The following is a 17,497-nucleotide window of genomic DNA, read 5'->3' on the forward strand; positions in this document are numbered from 1 at the left end:
ATTCTGCATCTATTTAAATGGTCATGATTTTTATATTTCATTCTATTAATGTAGTATAACACATTTATTGATTTATGTATGTTGAACCATCCTTGCATTCCTAGAATAAATCCCACTTGGTCATGATGTGTGATCCTTTTATTTTTTATTTTAACTTGTTTTATTTTTTATTAATTTACATCCAAATTAGTTAGCATATAGTGCAACAATGATTTCAAGAGTAGATTCCTTAGTGCCCCTTACCCATTTAGCCTATCCCCCCTCCCACAACCCCTCCTGTAAACCCCAGTTTGTTCTCCATATTTATGAGTCTCTTCTGTTTTGTCCCCCTCCCTGCTTTTATATTATTTTTGTTTCCCTTCTCTTATGTTCATCTGTTTTGTCTTTCAAGGTCCTTGTATGAGTGAAGTCATATGATTTTTGTCTTTCTCTAATTTCACTTAGCATAGTACCCACCAGTTCCATCCACATAGTTGCAAATGGCAAGATTTCATTCTATTTGATGCTGAGTAATACTCCATTTTATGTATATATGCCACCTCTTCTTTATCCATTCATCCATCGATGGACATTTGGGCTCTTTCCATACTTTGGCTATTGTTGATAGTGCTTCTATAAACATGGGGGTGCATGTGCCCCTTCAAAACAGCATACCTGTATCCCTTGGATAAATGCCTAGTAATGCAATTGCTGGGTCGTAGGGTAGTTATATTTTTAGTTTTTTGAGGAACCTCCATACTGTTTTTCAGAGTGGCTGCACCAGCTTGCGTTCCCAGATGTGTGATCCTTTTAATGCATTGCTGAATTTGGCTTGCTTTTATTTTGTTGAGAATTTTTGTATCTGTATTCATCAGGGACATTAGTCTATAGTTCTCTTATAGTGTCCTTATCTGGGTAATTCTACTCTCATAAAATGAGTTTAGAAGTGTTCCTTCTTCAATTTGGGAAGAGTTTGAAAAGAATTGACATCAGTTCTTCTTCAAATGTTTGGTAGAATTCACTCATGAAGACATTTGGTCCTGGAGTTTTCTGTGTTGGGAGCTTTTTAATCACTAATTAAATCACCTCATGTATTGTCAGTCTGTTCATATTTTCTCTTTATTCCCAATTCACTCTTGGCAGACTGTTCCCAAGAATTTATCATTTATTCCAGATTATCCAATTTGCTAGCATTTAATTTGTTCATAGTAGTTTCTCATATCCTTTGTATTTCTGTAGTATCATTTGAAATGTCACTCTTCCATTTCTGATTTTATTTATTTGAATCCTATTTTTTTTAGTGTAACTAGAGTTTCTCAATTTTACTTTTTTTTGAAAACCGGCTCTTAGTTTCACTGATTTTTTTTTCTGTTATTCTTCTGGTCTCTGTTTCATTTATTTCCACTCTAATCTTTGTTATTAATTTCATTTGCTAACTTGGGGCTTAGTTCTTCTTTTTCTAGTTCCTTGAGATATAAAGTTAGGTTTTTTTCAGATCCCTTTAGTTTCTTAATATATGCATTTATAACTATAAACTTCCCTCTCAGAACTGCTTTTGCAGCATCCCATAGGTTTTGGAACTGTGTGTTTCCATTTTCATTTGTTTTGAGATATTTTATTTCCTTTTCATTTCTTCTTTGACCCATTGGTTGTTCAAGAGTATTTAATTTTCATGTATTTGTAGCTTTTCACATATTTCAGCTTTCTTCTTGTTTTGATTTCTGGTTTTATACCGCTTTGGTCAGAAAGGATGACTTGGTATGATTTCAGTCATCTTAAATTCGCAAGACTTGATTTGTGTTCTGTCATGTGGTCTATTCTGGAAAATGTTCCACGTGCACGTGAGAAGGATGTGTATTCTTCTGTTGGATGGAATGTTCCACAAATCTTTGTCAGGTCCATTTGGCTTAATGTGTGGTTCAGGCCCAATGTAAATGTTGGTTTTCTGTCTAGATGATCTATTACTGAAAGTGGAGTATTGGAAGTCCCCCACTATTATTGTATTGTTGTCTGTTTCTTCCTTCAGATCTATTGCTTAATACAGTTAGGTGTTCCAATATTGTGTGTGTGTGTGTGTCTGATTGTTATATCTTCTTGATGAATTGACCCTTTTCTCATTATATATTGACCTTTGTCTCTTGTTACCATTTTGGCTTAAAGTCTGTTTTGTCTAATGTAGGTATAGCTACCTTACTTTCTTTTGTTTTTTACTGGCATGGAATGTCTTTTTCTCTCTCTTCACTCAGAGCTATGTATGTCCTTAAAGCTGAAGCAAATCTCTTGTAGGCATCATATAGTTGAGTCATTTTTTATTCATCCAGCCACTCTGCCTTCTGATTGGTTAATTCAATCCATTTACATTTAAAATTATTGCTGTGTAAGATCTTATAATGCCATCTTACTGTTTTCTGATATTTTGTTTTTCCATTGTTTCCTTTCACTGCCTTTGTAAATGCATAATTTTCTATGGCGGTATGCTCTGCTTCCCCCTTGTCTATCTTTAGTGCGTCTACTCTAGGTTTTTGTTTTTGTTTTGTGGTTACCATGAGGCTTACATATGACATAAATAAAACGGGCCATTTTAAACTGATAGCAACTTAACTTCAATTGTCTATAAACACTTTGCCCTTTACTCCCCCTTGTATATTTCTGGTATCGTTTACCTCTTTTTATGTTGTATATTTATTAAATTATAGTAGCTATAATTATTTTTAATACTTTTTTCCTTTGACATTTATACTGCAGTTAAGTGGTTAACATCCATCCAAAGTCTGATTTTTTACCTTTACTAGTGTGGTGTATACTTTCGTGTATTTTCATGTTGCTGATTAGTGTCAGTTTATTTCAGCCTGAAGAACTTTCAGCATTTATTACAAAGCAAATTTAGTGCTGAAGGAGCTCCTTCAGCTTTTTTTTGTCTAGGAAAGTCTGTTTCTCCTTCATATCTGAAGGATAACTTTGTCAGATATAGCATTGTTGGCTGGCAATTTCTTTTTCTTTCAATTCATGTTCTTTGAATATGACCTTCCACTCTCACCTGACCTGTAGTGTTTCTATTGAGAAATCTGCTGACAGTTTAATGGTGGTTCCTTTGTAGGTTACAATATTTTTCCCCTCGATACTTTTAGCATTCTTTATTTCCAATTTTTTGATAGTTTCATTATAATGTGCCTTGCAGAAGGTGTTTTTGCATTGAGATAATTGGGTGATTTTCTATAGCTCTGTAAACTTGGATGTCCAGTTCCCTTGCATGTTTAGGAACTTCTCAGTTCTTACTTCTTTAATAGTATTTTAAAAATTTTTTAATGTTTATATTTGAGAGAGAGAGACAAAACGTGAGCAGGGGAGGGGCAGAGAGAGAGGGAGACACAAAACTCAAAGCAGGCTTCAAGCTCTGAGCTGTCAGCACAGAGGCTGATGTGGGGCTCACACTCATCCACTATGAGATCATGACCTGAGCCAAAGTTGGACGTTCAACCAACTAAGCTACCCAAGCATCCTATCAGCTCTTATTTCTTTAAATAAACTTTCTGTCCTCTTCTCTATTTTCTTTGTGTAATCCTGATTCTATGTTCTTTTGATGAAACCCCATTAGATCATCTAGGCTTTCTTCACAGTTTTTCCTTTTTTTTTCTTTGTTCTCTTCTAACTTGGTTATTTCAAAATTTCTTTTCTCTAATTCACTTATTCTGTCTTCTATTTGCTTTACTCTGCTGCATTTGTCATTCATTTATTGAATTCTTCAGCTCCAGAATTTCTTCTTGGTTCCCTTTATGATTTATAGCTCTTTGGTGATATCTCATCTTGAATGCGCATGCTCACGTGTGTGTGTGTGTGTGTGTGTGTGTGTGTGTGTGTGTGTGATTTCAACTGTCCTTAGAGTTTTTTTGGTACCTCATTGAGTTTCTTCAATACTGATGCTGAATTCTTTATCCAAAATCCTATGCCTCTGAGCTCTGTTATTTGAGAATTATTATTTTTTGGTGATGACACATTTCCTTGATTTTTCATGTTCTTTGTAGTTTTGCATTGCTGCTTTCACATTTGAAGTAGCAGCCACCTCTTTAAATCTTTGCTTGTTGCCTTCACATTGGGTATTCAGCTCATTAGTGCTATTGCCATCTAGGGTTTTATTGGTCTTTGTATGGGTACACCTGTTCCACTCTTCTTGCTCCCTCTTGTGGCAAAATTCTTAAGCTTTTACATCTTTGGTTCTTACAACTCACCAGGCTGGCTATTGGAAACCTTTGTTGTATTTTGCAGAAGACGGTGCTATAGCTCAAGTTTGTGGTTTCTCCCTAGTCCACAGACCCTGGCCTGTTTTTCAAGCACACTCCCAAGGAGCTTGCTCTTGCCACCACACTCAGAAGTATGTACAAGGAGCCACCTGCAGAGTGGAGGAAGGTATAGATTTAGTCCTTGGGGCATTAGGGTTGCCCACAGGCCTGGTAGGGAGATCCTCAGGTGTAGTACTCTGAGAAGCTCATGATCGGACTTCCCGCTGTGTGCAGGCAGCAGGCCCTGAGTCCCTTTAGTGTCCTTTGATATTCTTATCTTTCTTTCCTCCATCGTGGAGATCCCACCTAGGTACTCTGAGTGCTCCTGGAGAGGAATGGGTTCCTCCAGCTGCATTCCATACCACTGTGGGTAGCTGGACACTTATTCACTGCTCTTCTTTTTCTCTGTGAGAGAGGTCACTACCACCTGATCGTTTAGCCCAGTGCAATGTTGCTTTGGTGGGGGTGAAGACAGCGTTGGTAAAGTGCTTTTTACCATCTCTGCTGTGTCCAAACTTGTTTTTTGCTCCATTGGCCTGCTGGAATCTCCCTTCATAAAAGCTAGGCTTAGGCACCTTCTCTGTTGTCTGTGGGTATCAGCTTAGATCAGCACTCTCTAGGTTTTTTCATGACTATGTCAAGAGGAGTTGGGGCAGGCCCACTGCTCCACGGGTTCCACCTGTGCCCATAACTGGATGCACAGGTATGTAGACTCCTCCTGAGTTCCCTGGCCTATGGTGCCAGATCCTGCAGCTCCCACAAAGGCACTTTTGTTCATGGATGGATGACTCATTCTTCATTGAAAAAGAGGGACAGGAAGGTGCCTTCTGTCACTGTGGTGCTAATGTCACTCCCTGATATCTTCTCAATCTTCTCTCTCGGTCACATCTAAGAGGCCTTCAGGACTGCTCCCAAACGCATCCTGTAGGTGAGCCCTCCAAGAGCACTCAGCAGAGTATTGGCACTGTGGGGCCTGGATTTCTAAGAGGAATCCACAAGGAAATGGTAGTGTAAACTGTGTTGTAAAAGGTTATATTGTCTTCTGGGTATAGAAGCTAATGCTACTAAATTTGGGGTGCTATTGTTACTCTTGTACGATGTTACCATCAGGTTTCACCGAGGCATCACCAACCAGAGAAAAACAGTCAGCCCTACATGGCCACAGGCACCCACCTGCGCACATGCAGGCATCTTTCACGCTGCTTGCACTGGGTGGAGAGTGGGGTTTTGAATGAAGGCCAGACTCTTTTTTTTTTTTTTAATTTAAATTTTAGTAAGTTACCATATAGTACAATATTGGTTTCAGGAGAATTCAGTGATGCATCACTTATATATAGGGCTCATCACAGGTGCCCTTTTCAGTGCCCATCTCCCACCCCCCTTTCCTCCATGAAACCTCAGTTTGTGTTCTGTCATTAAGACTTGACTCTTGTGATTTGTTTCCCTCCCTTCTCTTTTTCCCCCTTTTCATGTGTTCATCTGTTTTGTTTCTTAAGTTCCACACATGAGTGAAATCATATGGTATTTGTCTTTCTCGGACTTATTTCACTTAGCATAATACATTATAGCTCCATCCATGTCATTGAAATGGTAAGATTTCATTCCTTTTGATGGCTAATATTCCTACACACACACACACCCCATATCTTCTTTATCCATTTATCAATCGACAGACATTTGGGCTCTCTCCATAGTTTCGCTATTGTTGATAATACTGCTAAGAATACTGGGATGCATGTTATGTACCCCCTTCAAATCTATATGTCTGTATCCTTTGGGTAACTACCTAAGAGTGAAATTGCTGAATTATAGGGTAGTTCTATTTTCAGTTTTCTGAGGAACCTCCATACTGTTCTCCAGAGTGGCCATACCAGTTTTCATTCCCACCAACAGTACAAGACGGTTCCCCTTTCTCTCCATCCTCGCCAACACCTATTGTTTCTTGTGTTGTTAATTTTAGCTATTCTGACAGGTATGAGGTAGTATCTCATCATGGGTTGATTTGTATTTCCCTAATGATGAGTGATGTTGAGCATCTTTTCATGTGTCTGTTGGCCATGTGTTCTTTGGAAAAATGTCTATTCATATCTTCTGCCCATTTCTTCACTGGGTTGTTTATTTTTGGGGTGTTTGATAGGTCCTTTATAGATTTTGGATACTAACCCTCTGTCAGATATGTCATTTGCAAATATCTTCTCCCATTCTGTAGGTTGCCTAAGTTTTGTTGATTGTTTCCTTCACTCTGCAGAAGCTTTTTATCTTGATAAAGTCCCAGTAGTTCATGTTTGCTTTTGTTTCCCTTGCCTTTGATGACATGTCTGATAAGTTGCTGTGGCTGAGGTCAAAGAGATTGCTGACTATGTTCTCCTCTAGGATTATGATGGTTTTCCTATCTCACATTCAGGTCTTTCATCCATTTTGAATTTATTTTTAGGCATGGTGTAAGAAAGTTGTCCAGTTTCGTATTTCTGCATGTTGCCATCCAGTTTTGCCAGCACCATTTGTTGAAGAGACTTTTTTCATTGGATGGTCTTTCCTGCTTTGTCAAATATGACTTGACCATATAGTTGTGGGAAGGCCAAACTCCGTATACAATCACTGAGCAACATTTTCCAGTATTCACAGAATTATTGCAGGAACACCTGGAGTAAATAGGTGCTAGCCATTTCTATGAGTGTCACGGCATTTAGAGGTGAAGCTCTGTATCTTTTGCCTCTGACCCTATTAACGTAGCTGGCTACAATTCTGATCTTGAAAATAAACCTTTTAACCTACCCCCACCCCAGTGCTTATTACAGGCTAAAAGCTTGATCCTAATTGGGGGAAAGTTCTGGAGTCATCAGATATCTCATGAGAAATGAGCATGCTGTTGAAAATATGTGGGACCCTATTTCAGAGAGGCTGTTATCATTCAAGTGTTCTGTCATCACTTAGTGACTCTATAACCTTAGAACAGGGCTGAGAGGCCATTGCTTGTGGTGGGAGTGGCCGTGCCCCTGGTGATGAGATGGAACTTAATGGCTTCATCTTCAGTGTGAGTAAAATACCACCATTACCTTGAGACCTTGTCAGGCTCCTCCACTGCCCTGATAGCTGTGGCCCTTCAGGCTGGATAAATTATGCCTGGCATCTAGCTAAACTTCTGTGATCCCCACAGATACATTTTGTGTAGAATGAAAAGTCAGTGCACAGGACTTTTCTCTGATTCTTAATAATGTGAGACTCATTGCTGATTATAATTAGGGTTCTTGCCTCTCCCTCTAGCCTGGTATTTACCAGGAATGGCTGGTGGGAACCAGTATCAAGGCATCAGGCCTTTCTTCTCATTGCAGTTAGGGCATTCATGCTGACAGGCCAACAGGGTAATAGAGCTTTTATCTCTCTAGCTGTGACCACCCCCTTCCCTATGCCTGTCCCTCTAATCACAGTGAGCAGTGACTGGGGCTCCTGGCACCTGTGGCATAGCCTACATATGAAGTCACATTAAAACCCAGCAATAAATGAGTTGAAGGAAATCAGACTCAGAGAGAAAGATGAAAAAGGTTAGCTTTATGTCTTGAGTCCTGCATTATTTACTTAGTGGCACTAAAGTGAGGATGCCTATTTAAAGTGCCCAGTTGGTGTTTTGGTTCATTGATTAAAACCAGCGACACGTTGCCCTAAGAAAACACTGTTGAAATTCATTAACTCTGAGCACTTCAGAGTTTGGAAGAAATCACAGAAACACAGGAGCAAGGCCACAGCAACAGTAGCTCTGGTCCCTGCAGCCCCTCACCAGGGCTGCACGGAAGGAATGGGAAGGGGGCCTCTCCGGGATGCCGTGGGGCTGAGTAGGTAGGCGGTCCCTGCCTTCAGGGAGCTTGCAGGCTGCCTCGGGACCTGGAAATGTGAAAAGTTACATCGATAGGAGATGTGATCCACCAGAAAAAAGAGAAGGTTGTGTCACCCGGCTCCATGGCTAATTATCAACTTAGAAGGATAGCAGGTGGCATCTGTGAGTTCGGAGGAGAGGAAGGCTCCTTCAGTCTGGGGCTCCAGGTAGGCCTGGGCCAGGGGTGACTGCAGGGAGCGAGGGGTGTGGAAAGAAAGAACCCAGAAAACAAGCAGAAGAAGCCAGTACTCACCTCGCTGGAAAAGGGAGAGAGTGACACTTTTGAGAAATGATTCCTTACCAAGTGAATATCCAAGGGAACTGCTGGATTCTCTCTTGAAGGGCTGTCCACAGTTGTCTTGAAGTAATCTCACGTTAAAGGCCGCTCTGGAGACAGTCTGGCTCTCCCCACGTGGTGCACCAGAATGGGAGCAGGTCGTGACAAACAGAGCTCTTCCCTGGTGGCTTCTGCCTTCATAGTGGAAATGGTGGTTTGAGGTTCAGACGGAAGCTATGTTCATTTAGTGATACACAGCCTCCACGCAGGGCCAGCTGCCAGGTGTGACTACGGCCTCCCCCACCAGCTCTGTACCTGGAACAGCGGATGGTGTCTGAGGATGACATGTGCGTGGTGCTTGTCTGCACCCATGTTTCCTGGCTGCTCTGGGCTCAGGCGGGGGCCCTGCCCTATTGTGTGTGCGTTGTACCAGGATGACACTTGGGAGACACCTGTGCATGTGAACAGCAGGACTGCTAGACACGTGGCTGTGACACAGAAGTTTGGCTCATGCACCTGTGTTCATTCTGACTGGTCAACATCCCTGCCCACCTAGCTGTTTGCTATGTAACTCCTGCTTAGCTGCCAGGGCCCAGTCCCCACTTCCTCGCGCTCTGACCGCACACAGCTTCACCCTTCCTGTGCCCTGTGTGCTCCAGTACATGCGCTGCCCTTGTACTGCAGCAGCCCACCTCAGACACCTGTTAAGGGCCAGGTACGCATGGGTCCTGTCCTAAAAGCCCCTGACCCACAGGGTGCGGCAGGCCAAGGCTGGGGAGGGTGGTGGGAGGGCTTTGTGGGCCAGTGAACACTTGGCAGGCAGAACCTGCAACCTGGATCAGACTGGCCCATGTTCTCCTCGCCCGGCGACCAGGAGCGCCTGGCTTCGATTCTCCCAAAGAACCCTTCACCTCACCAGCCATGGTTAGTTGTTGGCCCGGGTCCTGCTGGGTTGAGGCCTACAGAGGTCTTCAGCTTTGCCTCAGGAGGAGTGGGCCAGGCAGACTCCTGAAGCAGCCAGCGCTTTCTGGGCGCTCCCGGCCCCCTGGGCATCTTGGCCGCCTCAGCAGCGAGGGGTGAGCCCTTTCCTGAGAGAGTGATGGAGTCCCCTGACTCCCAGGTGTTCACAGGGCGAGATACCCAATCCCAGGCTGCCAGGCCTACCCCCCCGTGCCCCAGGAAAGCCCTCATCCCTCTGCAGCTGGCTGAGGCGTTCGCTGTAAACAGAAGCCCTGGGTGTCTGCTCATGACAGGAAAGGAACTGCTGTCTCAGTCTGTGGAACAGAGGCGGTTGTGAAATGCCAGCCCCAGGTAAATATGCATGGTTGGTTAGGGACACCTGTCCTCAGCCACCCTGTCAGGGATGACAGCTGAGCCCTGGGCTCTGGTCTCTCCCCTCAGCATCTCCTAGGTGATGCTCATGAGGTGTTAAAGGTAGGTGTGTCCCCATTAACAGGGTCCCAGAGGTGCTCCCGTGTGTGCTGCCTGGTGCTCAAGACCTGATTTACTCTGCTTCTCATCTCCTATCGCATATGTGACTTGGCATGTTTACAAATATAAACCCTAAGTGGCCCTGGCCCTGCCAGGTAACTTGTTTCAAATGTCAGCTGGTCACTTAACAGGTGCCGCTTCACGAGCTTCGCACTGCTCTGAACCCTCTGAGCGACCCCACACCCACCCTGATGGCTGTATAGCTCTGCTCCACCTCCTTCAGGTCATCAGCCACCACCCCCTTGGCACTTGGATCACCCTTCCAAAACTGGCACCTCCTCTGTTGCTTCCTGCACTGCCGGCACCTGACCACATTTATCATTTCCTCTCAGGCAGAGCAGAACATAGATACCCGGAGACCAAGGCTTTGTTGTGTTTGTCATGGTTTCTCTGTGCCCAGCCCAGAGCAGGTGCTCCATAACCTGGATGGACACACACGGAGGATGACTTAAGGAAAAGGACCTCCACCTCCCTGAACACCCTGTGGCCCAGGGACAGGGAGCCTTCATCTCTGGACATGAACTAGGGCCAACCCCAGAGAAGTGAAAAGGGCAGCAGAGCCAGCCTAAGGGGGGGTTGATGTTGCCTAGAAAGTGAGCGGTCTCCCTTTTTTTTTTTTTAATTGAAGTATAGTTGGCACACAATGTTACATTAGTTTTGGGTGTACAACGTAGTGACTGGACAAGTCTGTATGTTATGCTGTGCTCGCCACAAGGATAGCTACCACCTGTCACCATGCAGCGTTGTATTGACGATACCAATGACTGTATTCTCCATTCTGTACATTTCATCCCCATGTCTTACTCATTCCATAGCTGGAAGCCTGTGTCTCCCGCCCCTCTTCATTCTGCCCGTCTCTCCACCGTGTTGTGAAGGCTACTGTCAAAGAGTACTGCCTATGTTTTCTTCTAGGAGTTTTATGGTTTCAGGTCTCACATTCAGTCCTTAAATCCATTTGAGTTCATTTTTTGTGTATGGTGTAAGAAAGTAGTCCAGTTTTCCCAGCACCACTTATTGAACAGACTGTATTTCTCGTTGTATATTCTTGTCTCCTTTGTTATAGGCTAATTGACTATATAAGCATGAGTTTATTTCTGGGCCCTTTGTTCCATTGAGCTATGATCTGTTTTTGTGCCAGTACTGTATTGTTTTGATTACTGTAGCTTTGTAGTGTATCTTGAAATCCAGAATTGCGATACCTCCAGCTTTGTTCTTCTTTTTCAAGACTGCTTTGGCTACTTGAGGTCTTTCGTGGTTCCATACAAATCGTAGGATAGTTTGCCCTAGTACCGTGAAAAATGCTGTTGGTATTTTGATAGGGATTGCATTAATTCTACAGATTGCTTTGGGTAGTATAGACATTTGAACAGTATTTTTCCAATCCATGAGCACGGAATATCTTTCCATTTGTTTGTGTTATCTTCAGTTTCTTTCATCAGTGTTTCATAGTTTTCAGAGTACAGGTCTTTCACCTCCTTCGTTAAGCTGATCCCTAGGTACTTTATTCTTTTTGGTACAATTTTATTTTTTATTAAAAAAAATTTTTTTAATTATTTATTTTTGAGAGACAGAGCATGAACGGGGGAGGGGCAGAGATGAGAGGGAGACACAGAATCCAAAGCAGGCTCCAAGCTGTCAGCACAGAGTCCGATGCAGGGCTTGAACCCACGAAACATGAGATCATGACCTGAGCCCAAGTTGGTCGCTCAATGACTGAGCCACCCAGGCACTCCCTTTTGGTACAATTTTAAATGGAGGTTAACATTCTTTAAAAGGAAAAATCACCCTCCTTTATAGCCCTGCAGGCACCACACAGACCTTGGGGGCAGGATGGGGGGAGGGATCAGGATGAACTTAAACTTGGTTCTTTGTACCGGCAGCTGGTGCACAGAGCTCTGCTGTCACCCACTGAAAGGCGTTCTCTGCAGTCGAAACTACTAACTCATTCGTGGCACCACACCTGGAGAGTGGCACCCAGCTTTTAGCTTTCACGGCCACTAGCCCACTGCCTTAAAAAAATTAGTAAGAAATCTGGGATCCCAATTCTAAAAATCTCTCTCCTGGAAAGGTAAAACACAAAATTCTCCTGCCCCTCAATTTATAGAAGGGGAGACCCGAGGATACAAAATTACACAAAGATGACCCAGAGCAGATTTTGCAAACTGTGTCCCCTAGAGAAAAAGGATGTTTTATGGCTTAGAGAGTTTGGGACCACTTGGGAGGATGGAATCAGAGGGGTTTTACCAGCAGTACCTGTCAACATCTTGACTGAGAATTGGCATCCATATTGTACTTGCTTTATGGCAGTTCACTCATTCCATCCTCTTAAACAACCCTGGGAGGTGGATACCCCATTTTACAGATATAGAAACTGAGAGCATTCACAAAGCAAGCGCAGAGATGTGAACGTGCCCAGACTGGACAGTGGCTTGTGCTGTTTTCCAGTTTATTTGACCCCAACCTTCTGTGAGTGAATGAGACTTATTAAAGCTCTCACAGTCCTTGGAACCTCATTAGGGTAATGTCCCTCTGCAGACAGAGGGCATAGACAGGCACAAACAGAAGCACCAGATACTTTTCCTGATGACATTTTTTTTTTTTGTATTAAAGGCCTTTGCCATACAGTTTTTTACTATTCTTAAGATTGTAAATTGAGTTTAAAAAAAAAAAAAACCCTGAGGGAAAGTTATAGATGGTATTTTCACTACCATCATTTTATTAAGACTACAGAGTTCTTTTATGACCTGTAATATTGTCTGCCTTAATACAGTGGGAAATGGCCACAAATTTCCTACAGTGAGGTATGGAAATAATGGTATATCGCATTTGTGGATAATTGGGTTTTTTAACTTACAGAATTGGGAGTGGTTCAGGTCCTGGAGGATAGAAAAGGTCCTTGGGTCACCAAGTAGGAAAAATAGCTGGACAGGCAAGTAGGCATGGAGGTGGCCCTTGCTGTTTGCTGTCCACAATCAGCCTGAAATAGAAAGCGGCTGAGAATGGAGAACAAATACACAAACACACAGCCGTGAGAAAGTTGGAAGTCCTGCTGTTTGCAGTAACATGGATGGATCTTGAGGCTATTATGCTAAGTGAAGTCACACAAAGAAAGATTATACATCCTACTGTATGACATTACTTATATATGAAACCTAAAAAAAAAACCCCAAACTCACAGAAACAGAGAATGGAGTGGTGGTAAGTAAGGAAAGGGGAAATGGAGAGACGGTGGTCGAAGGGCACAGACTTCAGTTCTAACAAAATAAGTTCTGGGAGTGTGAAATACAGCATGATAATTATAGTTAATACTGTATTTGTTACTTGAAAGTTGCTGGGTAGATAGAGCTTAAATTTCCTTACCACAAAAAAAAAAAAATGGTAATTACACGACACAATGAAGGCGTTAATCATTTTGCAATATAGAAGTATCAGATCAGCCCATTGGGCACCTTAATCTTACATAGTGTAGCGCATCAGTGACACCTTAATAAAGCTAGCGGTGGGTACTGAGAAGTCTCAACCCTGCCCCCCGGTTCAGGGTGAGAAGCCAAAGGAGAGAAGAAGGTGGCAAGATGAAGGCCAGCATGTGGCCACAGCCCCAACTGACAGGGCCCACCCGGGACTAGAGGAAGCATGACTCATGCCAGCAAAGGCCTGGGCACCACCTGCCCCTCCACCTCAGCCCACCTTATAACCTGGGAAGGCCCATCACTACCTTATAGAGATACATGTACACGCCTGCTCCACCAAATTCACACGTTTACGAACGAGAACTTGGGGAGAGCGATTCCGTGTCCCCACCACTAGGACCTCTGTAACTGACCCTGTTCCCGCTGGTATATTCAGTATTGCACACTCAGTTCTCAGCTGGGATCAGTTCTGCACGAAAGGCATGGTGACGGGAGACATGAGCACCCCATCCTCCCCCAAAACAGATGCCTTAGCCAAATTAGGCAGCTTCACGGCCACGGTTTCCTGGTCAGATTTCTGCAAGTCTCTTGAGCTTACAGCAGGGTTAGGACACAGAGGGGCGTGGGGACGGAGATGAGGCCTCACTGTCCTATTCCCCGTCTGTGTTGCAGCTGGTCAATGACTTGCTGGAATTCTGCTTCTACACCTTCCGAGAGTCCCAGGCCCTGAAGGTCGAGTTCCCCGCGATGCTGGTGGAGATCATCAGCGACCAGCTGCCCAAGGTGGAGTCCGGGAACGCCAAGCCCCTTTACTTTCACAGGAAGTGACGGAAGACGTCTTACCAGGAGAGCTTTGCCTTAAGTTTCCCCATGTTATTCTACACCCACGAAGGACCCAAGGAATCATATTTTTGACATGTGATGGTTGATTCATACTTGTTCAGCAGTTTCTCAAGTTGAAAATCACGTCAAGGGTTCGGAGCCGGGAAAGCAGTTTGACACGGATTTGGCAAGACCTGAGCGGTCTGAAGGATTCTTCCCTGTCCAATCCCCAGCGCTTAGAAACATGTTCCTGTTCCTCTGGATGAAAAGCCATATCTAGTCAATAACTCTCTGATTTTGATATTTTAACAGATGGAAGTTTTAACTATGCCATGTAGTTTCCGGTATCGCTTGTTTTAAAAGGGTTCAAGGACTAACGAACTTTTTAGAGCTTACCCTTGGTTGCACATAAAACGTATAGTCAATATGGGGCATTAATATTCTTTTGTTATTTAAAAAAAAACACACAAAAAAAGAAAAAAATATATACAGATTCCTGTTGTGTAATAACAGAGCACGTGGAGTGAAGAGCGGCCCCCTTGGTGGCCGGGGGGCTTATTCGCCCGCGTTCCTCTGCATCACTGGTATACACACCCTTTAGCGTCCATTTATTTAATTAGAATGGATAAGATGTTAAACAAATGCCTTGGTTTCAATTTCTAGTATCTATTGTGTTGGCTTTACAAATAATTTTTTGCAGTCTTTTGCTGTGCTGTACATTACTGTATGTATCAATTGTGAAGGACCTGAAATAAGGTATAAGGAAATTTTGTAAATGAGACACATACAAAAAAAAAAAACAAAACAAAAAAAACAAAAAAACTTTAATGGTTGATAGGATGAAGGGGAAAGTATTTTTGAAAGAATTCTATTTTGCTGGAGACTATTTAAGTACTATCTTTGTCTAAACAAGGTAAAAATTTTTTTTGTAAAGTGAAATGTTCTGCATGCATAATGAACCGTTTACAGTGTATTTAAGAAAGGGAAAGCTGTGCCTTTTTTAGCTTCATATCTAATTTACCATTTTACAGTCTCTGTTGTAAATAACCACACTTAAACCTCTTTGGTTGTCTCTAAGCCTTTCTACCTTTTCTGTACTTTTGTTTTGTCTCTGGTCTCCCGCTCGGGGTGTTCTTGGGTCTTGAGCACGGTTTCTGGCTTCTGCTCCATCCTGCTTCCGTCCGGGAGCGACAGGCTGTGGTGCCCGCAGCTCCTCCAAGGGGTCACCTGACAACACACATGCGAGAGGGTGTCCGGGAGTGCCGCAGCTTTAGGAGAGTTGCCTCTTTTCCTTTCTTCCTCACGAAGCAGAATCAGAATCGGCTCCAGGAGAGTGAGACCGGAAATGCCATGGCCCAGAGAGCTGAGTCTCATCCCATTGTAGAAAATTGGATTTTCTCCTTTGGGAAAGAAATTCCATGCACTCTCTACATCGGCGGAGGTGACACGTTCACTTCTGGTCTTGGAAAGGGGTTTTGCACTCCCGGAACTGGTCATGGGAACACATAGGCCATTGCAGGACGCACTGGGAAGATGCATTTTGGCACGGTTCGGTCAGAGTGGCGTGGAGACCGCACGATAATTAGAGGGTTTTTAGATTTTTAAAAGGTAGGTTTTAAAAATAAATTTTATACATAAACAGTTTTGGAAAAAAAAATACAGCTCATATAAGCAAGACAGTGGCACTAAAATTTTTAATCCATTAATTTGTTTGGCACTGATGCAATTTATCGCTTTTCTCTTGCCCCAGATCACAAACCTATATATCTTTGGGGAAACTTAACAATATGATTGCACTAAATAAACTACTTTGAACAGAGGCCAAATTAGTCTTTTAAAAGTGACGATAATCATCAGGTACTCAGTGAAATTACATTATTTTCCAGAACATAAAAGCTGTAGCTGGAGAAGCCAGGAGAAGGCAGCATTGGGATCACCACTTTACTCCAGGGTTCACCATGCAGGCAACATTACCTTGTCTTTCAGAAGACACCTGCCTTATGCAAGGGGAAGCCTGTGAAAGCTGCATTCAGAGGGAGGACTTTTTCTTACATAATTTGCAATTTCAGTAATTTAATTTATAGGCAGATCTTTAAATATAGTCAACTTACATGCACAGCAATATGAAAGCCACACTTGGAAGGTGATAAGTACTCAGCATGCAGACTGGGAGTTTCTAGAAAAGAAATGGCTTACAAGAGCAGCTTTTAGCTCAAGACTTACGTTTTATGAAATTGGAATTTCACTGTAACCAGGTTTGGGATGGAGACAGTCTGCATCAGCTTTTTGTATTAACAAAGTTACTGGCTCTTTATGTGTCTCCAGGTAACTTTGCTTGATTAAACAGCAAAGCCATATTCTAAATTCACTGTTGAATGCCTGTCCCAGTCCAAATTGTGTGTCTGCTCTTATTTTTGTACCATATTGCTCTTAAAAATCTTGGTTTGGTACAATTCATATTTCACCAAAACTTCTTCATATAATTAAAAAACACTAAATTAGTTTAAAATGAAGCAATTTATATCTTTATGCAAAAACATATGTCTGTCTTTGCAAAGGACTGTAAGCAGATTACAATAAATCCTTTACTTTAATCACCTGTTGTTTTGGAAACATTTCATTTGAATGTCCGTAGGAAGACCTGGATTTTTGTGTCCCTCTCAATCTGATAACTTGCACTTCTGCCTACATCCAAGATAGCATAACATTTCTGCCCCCCGGTGTTAAAGCCCCCCCCCCCCCATTAGCCACATGTCCATTATATTCTTTTGGGACTAATTAGATGCTTATTTCTCAGTGCTAATATTTGGGGTCACTAAAACAACCTGTAACAGTTTGATAACAATAACTGCTACTAAACACTCTGTGTACACTGCCTCCTTTATCTTCACAGCCGTAGGAAAGCTCGATCATTCATTTTTCAGACTTTGAGACTGACCTGAGTAGACCAGATGCCCCACCTGACTCCAGAGTTCTTCCTCCATGCAGTTCTGCTTTGCTCCTTCCCATTAGATCCTCTTGGGCCAAGAGACTTGGCTCCCCCCTGGCCATAATGCTTCTCACACTCCTTACAGGCTGCTCCCCTTAATTTCACGCATATAATATGGACCACAGAAGAGCAGCAAACAATTATCAGCTCATCTTAAAATTAGAAAACATATTTCCCACCAGATAATTTCAAGTTCATTTTTAACATGTCATTTAACTGGTAGATGAAACTATTTGCTTCCAGAAAGAGAAGACTAGTTGAGCATTAAACAAATTCAACTTTGTTCTAACATGATAGATTTCTGGAACACAACATGGCCATTAAACACAGAACGGGAGAGAAACAGTTTTCGAGTTGTAAGCACAAATTTGTTTCTAAAAC

The 17,497-nt window shown here is 42.7% G+C and overlaps 1 protein-coding gene across 2 annotated transcripts in view; it reads left to right on the forward strand.

The window, feature by feature from the left end:
* The window catches only part of NR3C2 (nuclear receptor subfamily 3 group C member 2), a 356,521-nt gene extending 339,797 nt beyond the window's left edge, over positions 1 to 16,724 (forward strand). For both annotated transcript variants that reach the window (XM_040472694.1, XM_040472701.1), the window contains exon 9: positions 13,978 to 16,724. In XM_040472694.1, the coding sequence (XP_040328628.1) occupies positions 13,978 to 14,133 (156 nt within the window). In that variant the 3' untranslated portion in view covers positions 14,134 to 16,724. The remainder of the gene's footprint in view (positions 1 to 13,977) is intronic.
* Positions 16,725 to 17,497: the final 773 nt, after the last annotated feature.

This window comes from Herpailurus yagouaroundi, unplaced genomic scaffold, assembly GCF_014898765.1.
Source record: "Herpailurus yagouaroundi ecotype Mexico unplaced genomic scaffold, PumYag 28, whole genome shotgun sequence".
NCBI classification, from domain to species: domain Eukaryota; kingdom Metazoa; phylum Chordata; class Mammalia; order Carnivora; family Felidae; genus Herpailurus; species Herpailurus yagouaroundi.